This window comes from Gymnoscopelus braueri (assembly GCF_963280865.1).
Source record: "Gymnoscopelus braueri genome assembly, chromosome: 15".
Taxonomy (NCBI): Eukaryota; Metazoa; Chordata; class Actinopteri; order Myctophiformes; family Myctophidae; genus Gymnoscopelus; species Gymnoscopelus braueri.
In genome coordinates, this window is record NC_137620.1 from 37,546,558 (window position 1) to 37,565,201 (window position 18,644).

Genomic DNA, 18,644 nt, shown 5'->3' on the forward strand with positions numbered 1-18,644 from the left:
AACATGTACCCAAAATTGCTTTACATAAAGAAAAGGAAGGAACCAACTTTATTAAAGGGATAGTTCACCCAAAGAATATGCTTTTTTTCTATTGATTAGTCACCCCATGGAGACTTGAATTCATGGATATTTTTTAGTTTTTGTCGCATTCCTAAGCCAATAATTTGATGACCGGCAGCGGTTCCGGTAGGAGACTCAAAGGAGACTCAAAGGAGACTCTTTGTGTCTCCTACCGGAACCACAGATTACCGATTCGCTGGTCATCAAATTATTGGCTTAGTAATGCGACAAAAACAAAAGAAAATCCATGAATTCAAGTCTACATGGGGTGACTAATCTATAGAACTATCCCTTTAAGAAAGAAAAAAAAAAAAGAATGCTAGAATAAAATGATAAAATGTTAAGCATGGGTTGGGGAGACATCTTAACCAGACCATCATCAGCTAGTAATGTATCTGACAAGAGGTGCAGTAATGTAATGACTTTGCCAAATGAAGAAACCCAGCACCCCGACCTGCTGCCAATTATACTATTTTTATACCATAGAAGCACAAACAAGTGTATGAGTGTGAAGTATAATTTTACAAGTTTATGAATAGCTTTGAAATGTTGTTGCTTTTCCTAATGGGTAAATGGATACTCTATCAATTATGTCAACATGAAAGGACCTTGAAAGGCAACTACTACTTTTACTTTCTGCATAGGCTGCAATTAACACCTACTGTAATACTGTATATATGCATGCTGGGATGGTTGACATGGAACCCATTGCAGAGGAGTTTGGAGTTCCATTTGGTGGTGAGTGAGACTTTCATCTGTCCGTCATATTACTGTTTGAGTGATGTTAGCTATTCATAGTCATATACATCTATTAGACACGTTAGTTATTCATTTTTAAAATGACTCCGCGTACATAGTGCCACATAGCTACAGACATGATCCGAGGTTACACACACAGAAGAATGAGTGGACAGAAACATTTATGTTATATTGTACAGATTTAAATGATTGATTGTGTATTATTTTATTTATAGTGATATGGTTTAGGTCAGATTGGAATTTGCTTTTGTTCATTCATCATTCTATTTAGACATTTCAATTATGTTATGATTATTTAAATAATAATTTGCATTGTATGTGCTTTTACCAGATACTTTCTTACTCGTAATCAAGTCATTATTTGGAAGAGTATACTTTTACATCTACTATTATTACATCTAGTTATTATTTTAAAGTAACAATATTTTTTACTTGAGTACAGTTTGGCTAGTCTACCCAGCTCTGAATGTAACCTCAATAAATACAATGGAATTAAAGTGTAAGAAACAATATCTAGTTTTAGAAAAATTAAGAATAAGCAATACAAAAAAGAGGAGAAAAATTATAATTTCATTTCCTTGCATGTAAATAATATTGAAATGGATAACTCTTTTGTTAATGAGACATTTAAAAACGTCTCTCTTACAAAGTGGTATGTGGCAAGAATGAACATTAGGATTCATATAATCCAATTTAATTCATGATTATAAATTGTATAAAATCATTCAACTCATGTTAATGTCCTCAAAATGATGTGCTTTTTCCACACTTAGGGGTTGCACACACGATTCCACTGCTACTGGTAGAAAGGAAAAGTGAGTGTTCATAATTTTTTATTAAACCTACAATAAGCTATAACCATAAGAATAGTCCTACAATTATCTGCTCAGATCTCAAGTCAGCAAAGGCATCAACGCCATCTATGTGTCCGTCTACAGAAAGCCGCCACCATGAGTACGGACGCAGAGATGGAGCAGTATGGCAAGGCTGCCATATATCTCCGCAAGCCAGAGAAGGAGAGACTTATGGCTCAATCTGCTCCCTTTGATGCCAAAACTGCAGCATTTGTGGTTGATGCTAAGGAGCTGTATGTCAAGTGTAAAATTCTAAAGAAGGATGGTGGCAAAGTCACCGTGGAAACGCTTGACACGAAGGAGGTAGGTAGAGGTGTATTTAAAATCAAATAGTGGCACAGTACAATTGTAATCATAATACATTCTGAAGTTGTTGTTTTTTGGGGGGTTATTTTAGGAAAGAACTGTGCCTGAGGCTGATGTCACCCCAATGAACCCTCCCAAGTATGACAAAATTGAGGACATGGCCATGATGACCCACCTCACTGAAGCCACTGTCCTGTATAACCTCAAAGAGCGTTATGCAGCATGGATGATCTATGTAAGGTTTTCTACATGCTGAGAACAGTACAGTATTGCACCTGTCGATAGCAAAGAAAGAAAAATACAGAGTACAAGTTATGTCATCAAGTGAAAACCATAGAAAAACTAATTCAAGCTAATTCATGGTTCTGAAGTTAACTTGCTCATTAGTTGATGCCACTTGCAACTCGTGTCTGTAATCTCACCTCTAGTGATCGTTGTCCCAGATATGTGGCATGCACAGTGCTATGTTGTTATATATTGTATGATGTTAATGTTCTCTGTTCTCTCTCTTCTCCCCTTCAGACCTACTCTGGCTTGTTTTGTGCAACTGTGAACCCCTACAAGTGGCTCCCAGTGTACGACCAGGAGGTTGTAAGTGCCTACAGAGGCAAGAAGCGTATTGAGGCTCCACCCCACATCTTCTCTGTCTCTGACAATGCCTATCAGTTCATGCTGATGGGTACGTACTAATCAGGACGATGTAAAACATATTTAACTAATGGTTTTGTCCTGTATCGATGACTAAAAGTTTGCTTTACATTTTACAGATCAAGAGAACCAGTCTGTCCTGATCACGTAAGTTTCCCATCTACTAGGCATTAAAAAAAGAACATCGTACACACATTCACTAACTGCATTTCTCTGAATGTATGCATTTATAACCAGTGGAGAATCCGGTGCTGGAAAGACTGTGAACACCAAGCGTGTCATCCAGTACTTTGCAACAGCTAGTTCTGGTGGAGACAAATCAGCAGCCGATAGCGGTAAAATCAAGGTACATGACATGTTTTTAACTTTAACACATACAGTACATGTTTTTGAACATAAAGCATTTATTTGCAATATAGCAATTCGATTTAAAATAATTCTGAAATTTTAAACTGGGCGATGTCTGAAACATTCTAGGGGTCACTGGAGGATCAGATTATTGCAGCCAATCCCTTGCTGGAGGCCTATGGTAATGCCAAGACTTTGAGGAATGACAACTCCTCTCGCTTTGTAAGTGAAAAATAACGTAATTTTATGAGAAAACCTGCAATAATTCCACAATGTAGAGGGATGCAACAAATTGTGCTGTATCAAACAGGGTAAATTCATCAGAATCCATTTCGGCACAACGGGTAAACTGGCCAGTGCTGATATTGAGACATGTAAGTATGAAGTTCACAGATGATAATTTATATATGCCTTCATTTGAGGATTACATTTTGAGTTATGTACAACCCATTTAGATTATCATTATTATGAGTTATGTACAACCAATATAGATTATTATTATAATGAGTTATGTACAACCCATATAGATCTGCTGGAGAAGTCCAGAGTGACCTACCAGCTTGCTGCAGAGAGAGGTTACCACATCTTTTTCCAGATGATGACCAACCACAAACCTGAGATTATTGGTAAGTGGAATTACTGATGATGCAGCGAGAACATAAATTAATGAATAAAAACACATGATCACCCTTTTCTAATCCCTTTTAAGAAATGTGTCTGATCACCTCCAACCCCTACGACTTCCCGTTGATCAGCATGGGTGTGATCACTGTGGCCAGCATTAACGACAAAGAGGAGCTGGACGCTACTGATGTCAGTGAACATTATTTTAATCTGTCTAATACTCACTGTGCACTGCAGTCAGTTGCTCTGCAAAATGTATTTTCTAAAGCAGTGGTTCTCAAAGTTTTCAAGCCTTGACCACCCCCCCCCCCCCCAAATTGAACTGAGGACCCCCCACCCTGACAAGCACTTGGAATGGTAGCAGTTGAGGCATTACATTTAGTTTGACTCGGTTTCACGGATAAATATTGTTAAAATAGCCGATCTACTGTACATGTTTTCAAATTGTTCTTTGGTAATATTTGTCAATTTGACCATTTTTATAGTATAGTTTGTTGATTACTTTTGACGCAGTAATGGTCTTACTTGTTTTATTTTTAAAAGGTCTTAAAAGTCCTTAAATTGTCACTTCAGAAATTCTGCAGATGCCCTGTATACACTTATACTGCATGTTGGTTTGTTTACTGTTGAGTTGTACATAGTTTTAAAGGATGTTTGTTAATCTAATGCTTAATCTCAATCTTTTGATACATCTCTGCTTATTGACATCAGGATGCTATTGACATCCTGGGCTTCGACGCTGAGCAGAAACAGTACATCTACAAGTTCACCGGTGCAGTGATGCATCATGGCGTCATGAAGTTCAAACAGAAGCAGCGTGAGGAACAGGCTGAGCCTGATGGCACGGAGGGTGAGCTGCATCTTCAACTAAGGAATGAAAATAATGGATACTTTGTCACGAGTATTGTATTATTTTACTTATATTCTAAATGAACAAAGCTAAATATATTTTCAATATATTTCCATTATTTATTTTTTGATATTACACTGTTTAGACCGATGGTTATTTGGTTAACCTATGATCCTAGATTACTATGTCTATGCATTTGACGTATTACCTCGTGTTTACCTTGCTTACTGTAAGTCGCTCTCTGGATTAAGAGCGTCTGCTAAATGCCTAAATTGTAAATTGCAAATTGTATGAACGTTTCAGAGGCTGACAAGATTGGCTATCTGTTGGGTATAAACTCAGCAGAGATGCTTAAGGCGTATTGCTACCCCAGAGTGAAAGTTGGAAGCGAGTATGTCACTAAGGGACAGACTGTGCCACAGGTGAGTAAATTACATTATTTCCATGTTCTGATTTCATACACATCTTATATAAGATAATTCCTTTTTAACAGGACGTTCATGAAAGTCCTTGCGGGCTTGTTTCCAATGAGGGCCTGTGAGCAATTAGGGGTTAAGAGTCTTGCTCAGGGACAAATGTTATTTCATCGACATATATGCTGGCGTGGCCTGGAATCGTACCTGGGGCAACCAGGGCCTCTGGCTCCCTAGGCGGGCTCACTAACCACTCAGCTATGGCTGCCCCTATATTCAACACAGAATACCATCAGAACTCTAATATCTTTTTGAGTTGTGTCCAGACTGTCTTAAATCATCTTCTGTAATTGAAATGATCCTCCAACAATATTCAAATTATTAATTATATATTCTAATTCAATGTATTTATTGAACATATGAAGAGCATACAAAATATACCACTCTGCAGAAACATGTGCAGTTCCATGCACCTCTGACATATTATTTTAACAGTATTGTTATACCTGTAAAAAAGAAAAAAGAACACTACACATTGTGTACTATTGTGTAATTCACACCCCTACCTACTGTATGTCCCTAGGTAATGAACTCAGTTGGTGCCATGGCCAAGTCCCTCTATGAGAAGCAGTTCTTCTGGATGGTCATTAGGATCAACGCGATGCTGGACACCAAGCAGCAGAGAAACTTCTACATTGGTGTGCTGGACATCGCTGGTTTTGAAATCTTTGATGTAAGCATGCACTTTTTTTAAAGTGGGAGACTAATTATTTTTGCCACAATTACAAGAGATTGGGCTAATGATAATATTTCCACTCACACAGTTCAACACCCTGGAGCAGCTGTGCATCAACTTCACCAATGAGAAACTGCAACAGTTTTTCAACCACACCATGTTTGTTCTGGAACAAGAAGAGTACAAAAAAGAAGGCATCCCCTGGGATCTCATTGACTTTGGCATGGACCTGGCTATCTGCATTGAGCTCATTGAGAAGGTATGTAAATGGACTTGAGAGAAGGTATACTATTATTATTATACTATAGTATTATATATTGTCATAGACCTGGCTGTCTGCATTGAGCTCATTGAGAAGGTATACAATTATCATTATATTATATTAATATATTATTATATATTATCATGGACTTGGCTGTCTGCATTGAGCTCATTGAGAAGGTATACAATTATTATTATATTATATTAGTATATTATTATATATTATCATGGACTTGGCTGTCTGCATTGAGCTCATTGAGAAGGTATATCATTATATTATATTATATATTATCATGGACTTGGCTATCTGCATTGAGCTCATTGAGAAGGTATACAATTATTTTGTGCTTTAATCGACATGATGTTAATATTGTTTTTGTCATTGTCTCTTTTGTCCTTTACAAAGCCCTTGGGCATCTTCTCCATCCTTGAAGAGCAGTGCATGTTCCCAAAGTCTTCAGACAAAACTTTCTCTGACAAGTTGATTGACCAGCATCTTGGGAAGAACAAGGCCTTTGAGAAGCCCAAGCCTGCCAAAGGCAAGGGTGAGGCCCACTTCTCCCTGGTTCACTACGCTGGAACGGTGGACTACAGCATCACAGGCTGGCTTGAGAAGAACAAGGACCCCCTGAATGACTCTGTCATTGGGCTGTTCCAGAAGTCTTCATGTAAACTGCTGGCTGTGTTCTATCCTCCGGCTGAGCCTGAAGGTATGTTTATTAATATAATAATATGATATGTGTTCTATCCTCCTCCTGAGTCTGAAGGTATGTTTATTAATATAATAATATGATATGTGTTCTATCCTCCTCCTGAGTCTGAAGGTATGTTTATTAATATAATAATATGATATGTGTTCTATCCTCCTCTTGAGTCTGAAGGTATGTTTATTAATATAATAATATAATACAATGTGTTCTATCCTCCTCCTGAGCCTGAAGGTATGTTTATTCATATAATAATATAATATAATGTGTTCTATCCCCCACCTGAGCCTGAAGGTATTGTTATATTAATACTATAAACACGCAGAATCTGACAAGAGGGGAGGCATTTTAATTCTGTATAACTAAAAAATACAATATGTCTGTTGACTTTAACAAATGAAGAAGGGGGGGGGGGGGGGGGAGAAACTGTCCACTCATGATTGATGATTCTAACAAATATAAACAGATAACACAAAGAAGGGAGGCAAGAAGAAGGGTGGTTCCATGCAGACTGTGTCTAGTGCTTTCAGGGTAAGAATATTTATTCATTATTATCAACATCCATGTAAGAAATGTCTTTTCATGTTGGAATTAAACAATTTCTGTATCAGATCAGCTACCTTTGAATGGCTGAAGTTAAAAATAGGGCTTAAGTGGTTAATGTATGTTTAAGAAAAATCTAAATCTGTAAAGTAACTAGTATCTAAAGAGTTCAAATAATTGTAGTATAGGAAAAAGTACAATATTGTATCACTTTTGACTAATAATAAGCCTTATTGGCTCTTTTAATTTCAATTTCTCAATAGGCGAACTTGGGGATGCTGATGACCAACCTGAGGAGCACTCATCCTCACTTTGTGCGTTGCCTGATTCCCAACGAGTCCAAGTGTCCAGGTAAACACAGAAAAAACTATATAAGTATATATATATATATATTTTTTATATATATATATGATTCCCAACGTGTCCAAGACTCCAGGTAAACACAGAAAATAAACATCTAAACAATGTAACTACATGTCCTAATAATAATGAATAAATAAAAAAATATATATATCTTTACAGGCCTGATGGAGAACTTCCTGGTGATCCACCAGCTGAGGTGTAACGGTGTGCTGGAGGGCATCAGGATTTGTAGAAAGGGCTTCCCCAGCAGAATCCCCTATGCTGACTTCAAGCAGAGGTATTCATTCCCTTTTCCAGCAGCTTTTAGTTCCACCTATTAACGCAAAATGACCCACTTTTACAAAACAGGTACAACAATGTACTGAATGCCAAGGCAAAATGACCATGAACTTTTACAAAACAGGTACAAAGTACTGAATGCCAGCGCATGTCCAGAGGGCGCGTTCATGGACAACAAGAAATCTTCTGAGAAGCTGCTTGGGTCCATTGACGTACCTATTGATGAGTACAAGTTTGGACACACCAAGGTAAACACACTCCCAATCTGGTTTAACATTATCCAGAGAGGACTGACAGTAGAGTTTACGGTTGCTTTAGTGCAGTGTTTGTAACATTGTATTCAGGTGTTCTTCAAAGCTGGTCTGCTGGGTACGCTGGAGGAGATGCGAGATGAAAAGCTGTTTACTCTGGTCACCATGACTCAGGCTCTCGCACGAGCTTACCTCATGAGGAAAGAGTACGTCAAGATGACGGAGAGAAGGTACTTTGAAAACATCAATTCAATATTAAGTACAATTTGTAAGTAAACGTTGCAATTGCAAAAGAAATGTAAATGTCAAATCACTGTTATAAAATAGCAACAATTGCAGAGCAAGCTTTTGGTGATGGTGGCACGGAAAAAACTCTCGAAACCTCGAGCAGAACTAAGCTCTAGGGTGGGCGGCCAACTGCATTTACCTTGCCGGGGATAAACAACAATAATACCAACACTCTAACAGCAATAATAACGAAAACAATAGCAACAATTATGACACAATAATAGCAGCTATAATAACAGCCTGCAGTCGTATTACATGGAAACCCTCGATCTGCAGCTCGGGGGGTCCTCAATCATGATCCACTGAAACTGTTTTCCAGAGAGGCCATTTACACCATCCAGTTCAACCTCCGCTCATTCGTCAATGTGAAACACTGGCCATGGATGAAGGTCTACTACAAGATCAAGCCTCTTCTGCAGAGCGCCGAGACTGAGAAGGAGCTAGCCAATATGAAGGAGAACTACGAAAAGATGAAGACTGACCTGGCTGCTGCACTGGCCTCAAAGAAGACAATGGAAGAGAAACTGGTGGCTGTGGTGCAGGAGAAGAATAATCTGATGCTGGCAGCGTCATCAGTAAGTAGCTGCACTTGTACAGGAAATGTTGCTAATATTTCATATTGTTTATCATCCTATCTTAAATCTTTTATCTAATGTAGAATGTAGATGTTGACAATGACAGAGAATGCCTGATGGTCGAACGGCTGTTAGCATCATTGTATACTACAATGCTACATGGCTACCATCACAAAGGCCTGACCCAATTTGTCGTTCTTCTGTGGGGAGGGTGAATCTGCATAATATTCCACTGCTACTCACCCACCCACGGACGTGCTACTTTAGTATGTCATTTTGGAGGAGGTGGGAAGGGTTAGCCATGACAGCCTCCAGCTTCTTCCTTGTTCTCACCTCCACCACCGCCTCCGTACCATCCAGGCTCTAACAATGATAGAGCCTGCCTTTTTTCATCAGCTTGTTCAGTCTGCTAATATCTCTTGTGTTAATGTACCCCCCCCTTCCCCCAACCAGGGAGAAGACAGTCTGAACGATGCTGAGGAGAGATGTGAGGGTCTTATCAAAAGTAAGGTCCAGATGGAGGCAAAGCTCAAAGAGACGACTGAGAGACTGGAGGACGAGGAGGAGATCAATGCTGAACTGACTGCCAAGAAGAGGAAGCTGGAAGATGAATGCTCTGAGCTCAAGAAGGACATTGATGACCTGGAGCTCACCTTGGCCAAAGTGGAGAAGGAGAAACACGCCACTGAAAACAAGGTTCAACATTATACACTCTAGCCGTCTTATCAAGTTATAGAACAAAATGATCCATTCACAATTATACACTCTAGCGTCTTATCAAGTTATAGAACAATAATGATCCATTCACGATTATACACTCTAGCGTCTTATCAAGTTATAGAACAATAATGATCCATTCACGATTATACACTCTAGCGTCTTATCAAGTTATAGAACAATAATGATCCATTCATGATTTTACACTCTAGCGTCTTACCAAGTTATAGAACAATAATGATCCATTCACGATTAGCGTCTTATCAAGTTATAGGACAATAATGATCCATTCATGATTATACACTCTAGCGTAGCGGTCTTGTCAAGTTATAGAACAACAATGATCCATTCATGACAACTAATTCTGTTCTGCTTATTTAGGTGAAGAACCTGACTGAGGAGATGTCCACTCAGGATGAAGGACTTGCTAAGCTGACCAAGGAAAAGAAAGCCCTCCAAGAGGCACATCAGCAGACCCTGGATGACCTGCAGGCAGAGGAAGACAAAGTCAACACTCTGTCCAAGGCCAAGGCCAAGCTGGAGCAGCAAGTTGACGATGTGAGTTCATCAAGTCAATTGGATGTTTTGAACTTAATACTGTATGTTTATTGTTGTACTGAATGATAAGAAAAATATATTGTTGTGCAGTTGGAGGGTTCTCTGGAGCAAGAGAAGAAGATCCGCATGGACCTTGAGAGAACCAAGAGAAAGCTTGAGGGTGATCTGAAACAAGCCCAGGAATCCATCATGGATCTGGAAAATGACAAGCAGCAGTCTGACGAGAAGATAAAGAAGTAATGTGGACCACAATATGAATAATTAATTAATAATAATAACAATATGAAATGCCATGAGAAAAAACTACAACTAAAATATGATGTACTGTATTCCACAGGAAGGACTTTGAAGTAAGCCAGCTTCTGAGTAAGATTGAGGATGAGCAATCTTTAGGGGCCCAGCTGCAGAAGAAGATCAAAGAACTCCAGGTACTGCTTTTTTTCATCTTCTTTGAAATAATTGATAATAATTAAGTGTATATTAGGATTTTAATATGTTCATTACTTTGAAAGGCTCGTATTGAAGAACTGGAGGAGGAGATCGAGGCTGAGCGTGCTGCTCGTGCCAAGGTTGAGAAGCAGAGAGCTGACCTCTCCAGGGAACTTGAGGAGATCAGCGAGAGGCTGGAGGAGGCTGGCGGAGCCACAGCTGCTCAGATCGAGATGAATAAGAAGCGTGAGGCTGAGTTCCAGAAGCTGCGTCGTGACCTCGAAGAGTCCACCCTGCAGCATGAAGCCACTGCTTCTGCTCTCCGTAAGAAACAGGCGGACAGCGTTGCAGAGCTGGGCGAGCAGATTGACAACCTCCAGCGTGTCAAGCAGAAACTGGAGAAAGAGAAGAGTGAATACAAGATGGAGATCGATGACCTGTCCAGCAACATGGAAGCTGTTGCTAAGGCAAAGGTAGAATAGAATGCTTGTGTAATTTTTGACAAAATACTTGTTTAATGAACCAATCAGAAAAAAACAAGGGAATACATTGTAGGTTACTTCAGTGATTGGATATGTCCATGTTAATCAACAGGGAAATCTTGAGAAGATGTGCCGCACCCTTGAGGACCAACTCAGTGAAATCAAGGCCAAGAGTGATGAGAATGTTCGCCAGATAAATGATATTGGGACTCAGAGAGCAAGACTGTTGACGGAAAACGGTAAATGTTCATCGTACAGTCTATAAGCTTACATGGTTTGTCAATGGTTAAAAAAAGATTATTTAAATGTTTGAAACTAATATTAAAATTTCTAACTAGGTGAGTTTGGTCGTCAACTTGAGGAGAAAGAAGGTCTCGTCACTCAGCTCACCAGAGGCAAGCAGGCCTTCACCCAACAGATTGAGGAGTTGAAGAGACACGTTGAAGAGGAGGTTAAGGTAAAGAACAGCTTTTTTAGCGAATAGGCGTAATTCTATCTTTCTGTAATTTTAACCAGCTGAATTTATTTGGCCATTTTCTTTTGACAGGCAAAGAATGCCCTTGCTCATGGTGTGCAATCAGCTCGCCATGACTGTGACCTTTTGAGGGAGCAGTTTGAGGAGGAGCAGGAGGCCAAGGCGGAGCTGCAGCGTGGTATGTCCAAGGCCAATGCGGAGGTGTGTCAGTGGAGGAGCAAGTACGAGACTGATGCTGTCCAACGCACTGAGGAACTGGAGGAAGCAAAGTAAGTGATCAGTGTTTTTACACCATCAGGTACCACTCACTATACAAAATATTGCTTATAATAATTTGATTCCATTCCAAACTGATCAACAGGAAGAAGCTCGCCCAGCGTCTTCAGGAAACTGAGGAGCAAATCGAGGCTGTGAATTCCAAGTGCGCCTCTCTGGAGAAAACCAAACAGAGACTCCAGGGTGAGGTGGAAGACCTCATGATTGATGTGGAGAGGGCCAATGGTTTGGCTGCCAACCTTGACAAGAAACAGAGGAACTTTGATAAGGTGCTTTGACATACATTATTTTAAAACAAAATAATGATTGCCTCCTTAAAGTGGGGTAAATGACACTTTTCATTACAAATGCTGTGCAGGTCCTTGCAGAATGGAAGCAGAAATTTGAAGAGGGCCAGGCCGAGCTGGAGGGAGCTCAGAAAGAGGCTCGTTCTCTCAGCACTGATTCGTTTAAGATGAAGAATTCCTACGAGGAGTCTCTGGACCAACTGGAGACCATGAAGCGTGAAAACAAGAACCTGCAACGTAAGTTTTCTTTACATCATTCTTTTAATAACAGTACAATTGTTGATCAGGCTACGTCTTTATTCAAATGCAAATACAAAATAGTTCTGATTGGAAAGTTCCTCATTCATTAATTTCAATCAACTGCAGAGGAGATCTCAGACCTGACTGAACAGATTGGTGAGACTGGAAAGAGCATGCATGAGCTGGAAAAATCCAGGAAACAGATGGAGACAGAGAAGTCAGAGATCCAGACAGCCCTGGAGGAAGCTGAGGTAAAACTTTTAAGTTCTAGATGTCTATATTCTTTCAGTACGTTTTATATTCAAACGCAGTATATGATCGATGTTACATTAACTCATTCACTGCCAGGAATGAATGAATTAATTCATCAGTCTACCGTCCCCTTGCCAGCGAAAACAGCGATTTTACTGTACGTTTAAAAAATCATGGAATATTCACTGTGACCCCCTGGGCGTTTGGACGTAAGCCACGTCCATTACGTCCTTGGCAGGGAATGGGTTAAAAGGTCCTACAACCTATACATTCCTGTATTACATTTTAGGGTACTCTGGAGCACGAGGAGTCCAAGATTCTTCGTGTCCAGCTAGAGCTCAACCAGATCAAGGGTGATATCGACAGGAAGTTGGCAGAGAAGGATGAAGAGATGGAGCAGATTAAGAGGAACAGTCAGAGGGTGATTGAATCCATGCAGAGCCAGCTGGACTCTGAGGTCAGGAGCAGAAACGATGCCCTGAGGATCAAGAAGAAGATGGAGGGAGACCTGAACGAAATGGAGGTTCAGCTGAGCCACAGCAACCGCCAGGCTGCTGAGGCCCAGAAGCAGCTGAGGAACATCCAGGGACAGTACAAGGTGCAAATATAGACACATATTCAACAATGTAACTGCTCTGAACAAGTCACATTCTGATGTTTCTCTTAACATGACCACCTCAAATGTGATTTGTTTCAGGATGCCCAACTGCACCTTGACGATGCTCTCAGAGGCCAAGAAGATGTGAAGGAGCAAGGTGCTATGGTGGAGCGTAGGAATGGCCTCATGGTTTCTGAGATCGAGGAGCTGAGAATGGCTCTGGAACAGACAGAGAGAGGCCGCAAACTGTCTGAACAAGAACTAGCGGATGCCAGTGAACGCGCTGGCCTGTTGCACTCCCAGGTAAGTCAATGGAAAAGCTCTCAACATATTTAACATACAAGTCATGCATACTTGCATTGCTAAACTGAATCTTTATTTTAGAACACAAGCCTTTTGAACACCAAGAAGAAACTTGAAGCTGACCTGATCCAGGTCCAAGGTGAAGTGGATGACAGTGTTCAAGAAGCAAGGAATGCTGAGGAGAAGGCCAAGAAAGCCATCACTGACGTAAGTTAAGATGTTAGACAATTAGACATCCTTATGGCATGCTTAATATAAACATATAATACAATACAGCTCGCTCATGGCATGCGCATGTTGAAAACCTTTGCTACAACAGAGGATGTACTGTATTTTAGAAGGCTTACACTAAATACTAAACTTGCATGTCATATTCAAACAGCCATGAATCATAGGGTAAAAATAAACAATTTTCAGTCCTTAAAAAAAAAATGCTCAGGGAGACAAAGACAATTCTGAACCCAGCATTCCGAGGTGCTAGCTTCAGGTAGATGGTTCAGAATGCTATAGTGCAGACTGAACTGAATCTATTCATTCATCCTCCATCAAGATATTTATTAGTGGTACTAATGAATATGTACTAAGATATTGAGATTTTATTACCTACTGCCTGGTTTGATTCCTTCTGGTCTTATGACACCATTATCTGTTTATTACCTTTTATAATTTTAATGAGCTATTGTCTCACAGTCAACATGTGAATTTAAGCACACTTATAGTGTGGTTAAGTATAATCTAGGTACTATGTTTGTATATTGTGATTTTCTTGGCAAGTGTGTTGTGTGATGCAGCGGCATTGGAGACCAAGACATTTTCTCCTTGTGGGACAATTAAGTATAATTTATCTTATACAAAAATTTACTTTCCAGGCTGCTATGATGGCCGAGGAGCTGAAGAAGGAGCAGGACACTAGTTCTCACCTGGAGAGGATGAAGAAGAACCTGGAGGTCACAGTCAAGGACCTGCAGCACCGTCTGGATGAGGCTGAAAACCTGGCTATGAAGGGAGGCAAGAAGCAACTCCAGAAACTGGAGGGCAGGGTAAGGCGTAGTTTACTTCAACACAGCTTATAGTCAATAAAATAAGAAATCATTTCATAATGTATCATTCAATTGTGAAGGTGCGTGAACTGGAGGGAGAGGTTGAGGCTGCACAGAAAGGCGGAACAGACGCTGTTAAAGGTGTCCGCAAGTACGAGAGGAGGGTGAAGGAGCTGACATACCAGGTAAATCATGTTCACTTTAATGACCATCATGCCATTGACAAAATGAATAGATTGCATAAACATACAACTCATGTTATAAATTCACTCTCACTTCAGACTGAAGAGGACAAGAAGAATCTAGCCAGGCTTCAGGATCTGGTAGACAAGCTGCAGATGAAGGTGAAGGGCTACAAGAAGCAGGCTGAGGAAGCGGTAAGACAAATATACATTTGGTTGCCATGGGCACAGTGTTGTTGTCCTAGTGTAACTAAGGAATAATAAAGATTATGTAAAAAAATGCATTGCACATATGGGTGTTGACCTGTAACTGTAACATGGGTGCTGAAAGGAAGAGCAAGCTACTACACAATGCACGCATGCTGCAGTGTGTTTCAGGCATATTCAGGCAAAATGGACTACAGAAAGCAATAGATTTTGTTTCCTATAAGCTGCAATTTTTGGCTTGGGGTGCCGAACAAGAAGAATAAGACAGCCATGATTGTGCCGTTCCAATGAGAACCTGTCAAGGCTAATTGATGTAGTCCCATGAAGGCACTCATGAACATGCTGCTTGCTGCATGGGCCACTGCATTACCCACAACCACACATTACAATTTCCTGAAATTGTCTTGTTTGGACTATAATTGTTAAGATGCTCCTTTCAAATATAGAGGCTTTGAACCATTTCTGTCATATTGTAGGAGGAAGCAGCCAACGCTCACCTGTCCAAGTGCAGAAAGGTTCAGCATGAGCTGGAGCAGGCTGAAGAGCGTGCCGACATCGCTGAATCCCAGGTCAACAAGATGAGAGCTAAAGGTCGTGACTCCAAGGTAATAAATGCGCAATATGAAGATTCATTATGTTGACTATCTTTAACTAAGATTTAACTTAAGATTCATGTTGAATATCTAAAATTATATTCCTATTGTTACAGGGAAAAGAAGCTGCTGAATAAGTTCTCCAATTCAAGTCAGAATCAGAATCAGAATCAGAAGACTTTATTGCCATGACATGTAAACATGTTAGGAATTTGGTTTGGTACAGTGGAGCGCAGTTTACAACAGGACTGGTGCAAGACAGGACAAGACAGTGCAAACCAACATCATAGTGCAAAAAAAAGTTATAAATAAAAATAAATATAAGAAGTGCCAAAAGTTACTATTTGTTAATGAATATTGTTGAATGTTAGTCACCATACAAAGTCATAAAATATGACCCATGTATTCAATAAATGTGGAAACAAAAGTATTTTGTCGTTTCTTGTATTCATTACTTTGTCTTGTCAATACCTTTTTATTGTGAGGTACTTTTTCCACCACTGAATCCTAGAGCACCATCTAGTGGCTGACAAACTCCCTTCACACTCCAACATTGAGCTGAAGCATCCACAGCAGATTACAGCAAGAAAAACAAGAATGGCTTTATTGTTTTGCTCAAGAGCACTAGGTCACATGACATTGATGTACAGATATCATCATAAATTCCTGGATTGACAGTTCAATCCCAGAACATTATTTGAAGAGCCTGTTAAAGTGATCATGATTTGATTTCTGTTCTCTCACAAACCTCTACCATGTAGAAGGAAAATAAATTCTTCACATTCCATCAGTTGATAGTCATTTGTTTTTTAATGCATTGTGCTACTTGCGTTAACATTGATAGCGTTAAATAACATGGAGAATATGACAACAACATATGCTCAAACCAATTTCATAGATCTGAAGTAAAAAAAAACAATAATGGTGTTCATGTCATGAGTATGAAAATAAAGATTTAAACATATTACGATAGATATAGCTGCCACTGAAAAATCACATAAACACAAGAAAGTGAGTAACATGGTGATAATATACAAATTGGTCATTTATTATTATGTTAAATTTGAAAGTAGCCAGCTGTAAAAAACAATGTTTTGTTATTTATTTAATGTATGTGCTTTCATACAACTGCATTACCAGCCAGTGTTTTGTTCAATTACATTTTGGAATCAATTTGAATCTTCCCAAGACAGTGTAAAACAAAGATGCACATTCTGTTACTATTCCTGAAGTAACTACATACAGCATGCTATAGGAACAATATAATTCTCAGATGTATAGATTACATGTATAGATTACATGAGCTAATGATGTAGGATAGGCCTACTCGGGGAGTGGTAAAATGTGGAAAAACTTGAATGCTAGGTTTATGAATATGATTTAGTCATGTTGATTGCTAATAACTTTAAGTCATCTCACTAACTTGATAATCCTGCTTTGTGAAATATTTGTTATAATAGATTAAAATGGTTTTACAGTTGACAAGTTTCATTTCGAGATGACCTTTACACTTATGATCCATTACATTTGTAAACTGCTAAAAATGTCAATACAATTTTAAATAGCAAGCGTCATTGATTTGGGGATTCTCAGTTGCCCTGGATGTACTTTCAGCAATATTATTAAAACCAAATTTTTGCATATAATGATTGCAGTAGTCATATAATGTAAAATAAAATTCAGATAATAGTGTCCAAGATGCAACCAAATTTGATCTGTCCCTTCGTGGCTCAGCCCCGAAATACTTCGAGCTCAGCCCCTTATGCATTCAAACCTTGGTTACCCACTACCCCCCCAGCCTGCCCGGAACCAGCACAGGCATCCCTCCTCCCAAAAGAATGACACTGTCACCATTTACAGTAGCTGCCTTGAGTGTAATGAAATAACATTAATAACAGATAACTTAATGTTATTAAAAAAACTGGTCAAAATTCTTAGCATGTGCACGTGCACGTGCACCACTAAAAGTTTTGCAACAATTTAAATCATCTCTACAATCCTGGACAAGAACATTCAATATTATTTCATTGCATAAGTTTAGTGTAGGCCTACATATATATATAAAAAAAAGTTTGAACATTTCCTTTTCATAAAATGTGTCTAATTTGTACAGCTCCTGTGCCAACCTGTCACACAGTAAACATATCCTGGGGATATATACATAAAACAAAAATAAAAAAAAATCATGTTCACAGTGTTTGCTTAGGTATAGCAGATAAGGTAATTATGTGATTTGTACAAATTATATTTAGGCACTTAGACACTCTTATCCAGAGCGACTTAGAAGTGTGAAATCAGATTGACATGAACCCTAGTCAACAAATGACAGGGTAAATCATGCAACAGTGCAAAGCATGTAGTGCTTGTAGTTATACTAGGATACCAGGTCTACATCAAAACTAGCATCTGTCGAAACAACATTGTAAATAACATGCTTAAAGCTGCACTATGTAACTTTCCTCTTTCCCCCGGATTTGAACCCCGTTTTTTTGCACAAGCGCTGAAATTTTTTACCATCATTGAGCTAATAGAGCCTGCCTACTTGCTCAGGGGATACATTGAATCTTGACCTTCAGGTCAAAATATGTGTCAGATCCTGTGTCTAGGTGAGACATGACCTTTGACAAAATACAACCACCGCAATTGTTCAAGTTATATTGTATTAACATCCTCTACATACTGGACAAAATTGCATTTTATTCATTAAAATAAAGTTACATAGTGCCGCTTTAACATTTGTGGTCAAACAAAATAATAATAAGTAAACAACATACAGAATGCCAGCATTCTGGATCATTTGGAAGGGCTTCAGCGAGAATGCCGGGAGACCGGTTAAGGCGGGAGTTGCAATAGCCAAGCCTGGAGATTGACTGAGGCCTGGATAAAGAGCTGGACAGACTCCTTTAGTGAGGAAGGGTCTGATCCTCCAGATGTTGTAAAGTGTAAAACTACAGGACCAAGTGATTGCTGCCTTGAAGGACAGCCGGCTGTCCCGGACAACGCCCAGGCAGTTGGAACAAGAGCCACCAGGTAGCAGGCAGGACTTTCCAGGGACACCGTCCTGGCCCTGTCCTACCCCTACAGTCCATCTGTTGCACAGCTCTGCTCAGTAGACGGTGATACTCTAAATTCTATTGTGT

At 39.5% G+C, this 18,644-nt stretch overlaps 1 protein-coding gene across 1 annotated transcript; it reads left to right on the forward strand.

Moving 5' to 3' along the window:
- Positions 1–1,927: 1,927 nt before the first annotated feature.
- LOC308101507 (myosin heavy chain, fast skeletal muscle-like) lies at positions 1,928–18,617 on the forward strand (the record flags this gene model as incomplete). The annotated part of the gene is made up of 39 exons (XM_080450926.1): positions 1,928–1,976; positions 2,071–2,214; positions 2,502–2,658; positions 2,747–2,774; positions 2,865–2,973; positions 3,105–3,197; positions 3,286–3,349; positions 3,503–3,601; positions 3,685–3,788; positions 4,311–4,449; positions 4,753–4,871; positions 5,446–5,595; positions 5,687–5,857; positions 6,266–6,569; positions 7,033–7,097; positions 7,373–7,460; positions 7,632–7,749; positions 7,876–7,999; positions 8,096–8,232; positions 8,610–8,865; positions 9,319–9,561; positions 9,964–10,140; positions 10,231–10,376; positions 10,478–10,568; positions 10,653–11,042; positions 11,164–11,290; positions 11,390–11,508; positions 11,599–11,795; positions 11,888–12,071; positions 12,161–12,326; positions 12,456–12,580; positions 12,871–13,179; positions 13,279–13,482; positions 13,564–13,689; positions 14,352–14,522; positions 14,603–14,707; positions 14,804–14,899; positions 15,388–15,516; positions 18,459–18,617. The coding sequence occupies exons 2-39, from the start codon at positions 2,104–2,106 to the stop codon at positions 18,615–18,617; spliced, it is 5,700 nt and encodes a 1,899-aa protein (XP_080307052.1). The 5' UTR covers positions 1,928–1,976; positions 2,071–2,103.
- Positions 18,618–18,644: the final 27 nt, after the last annotated feature.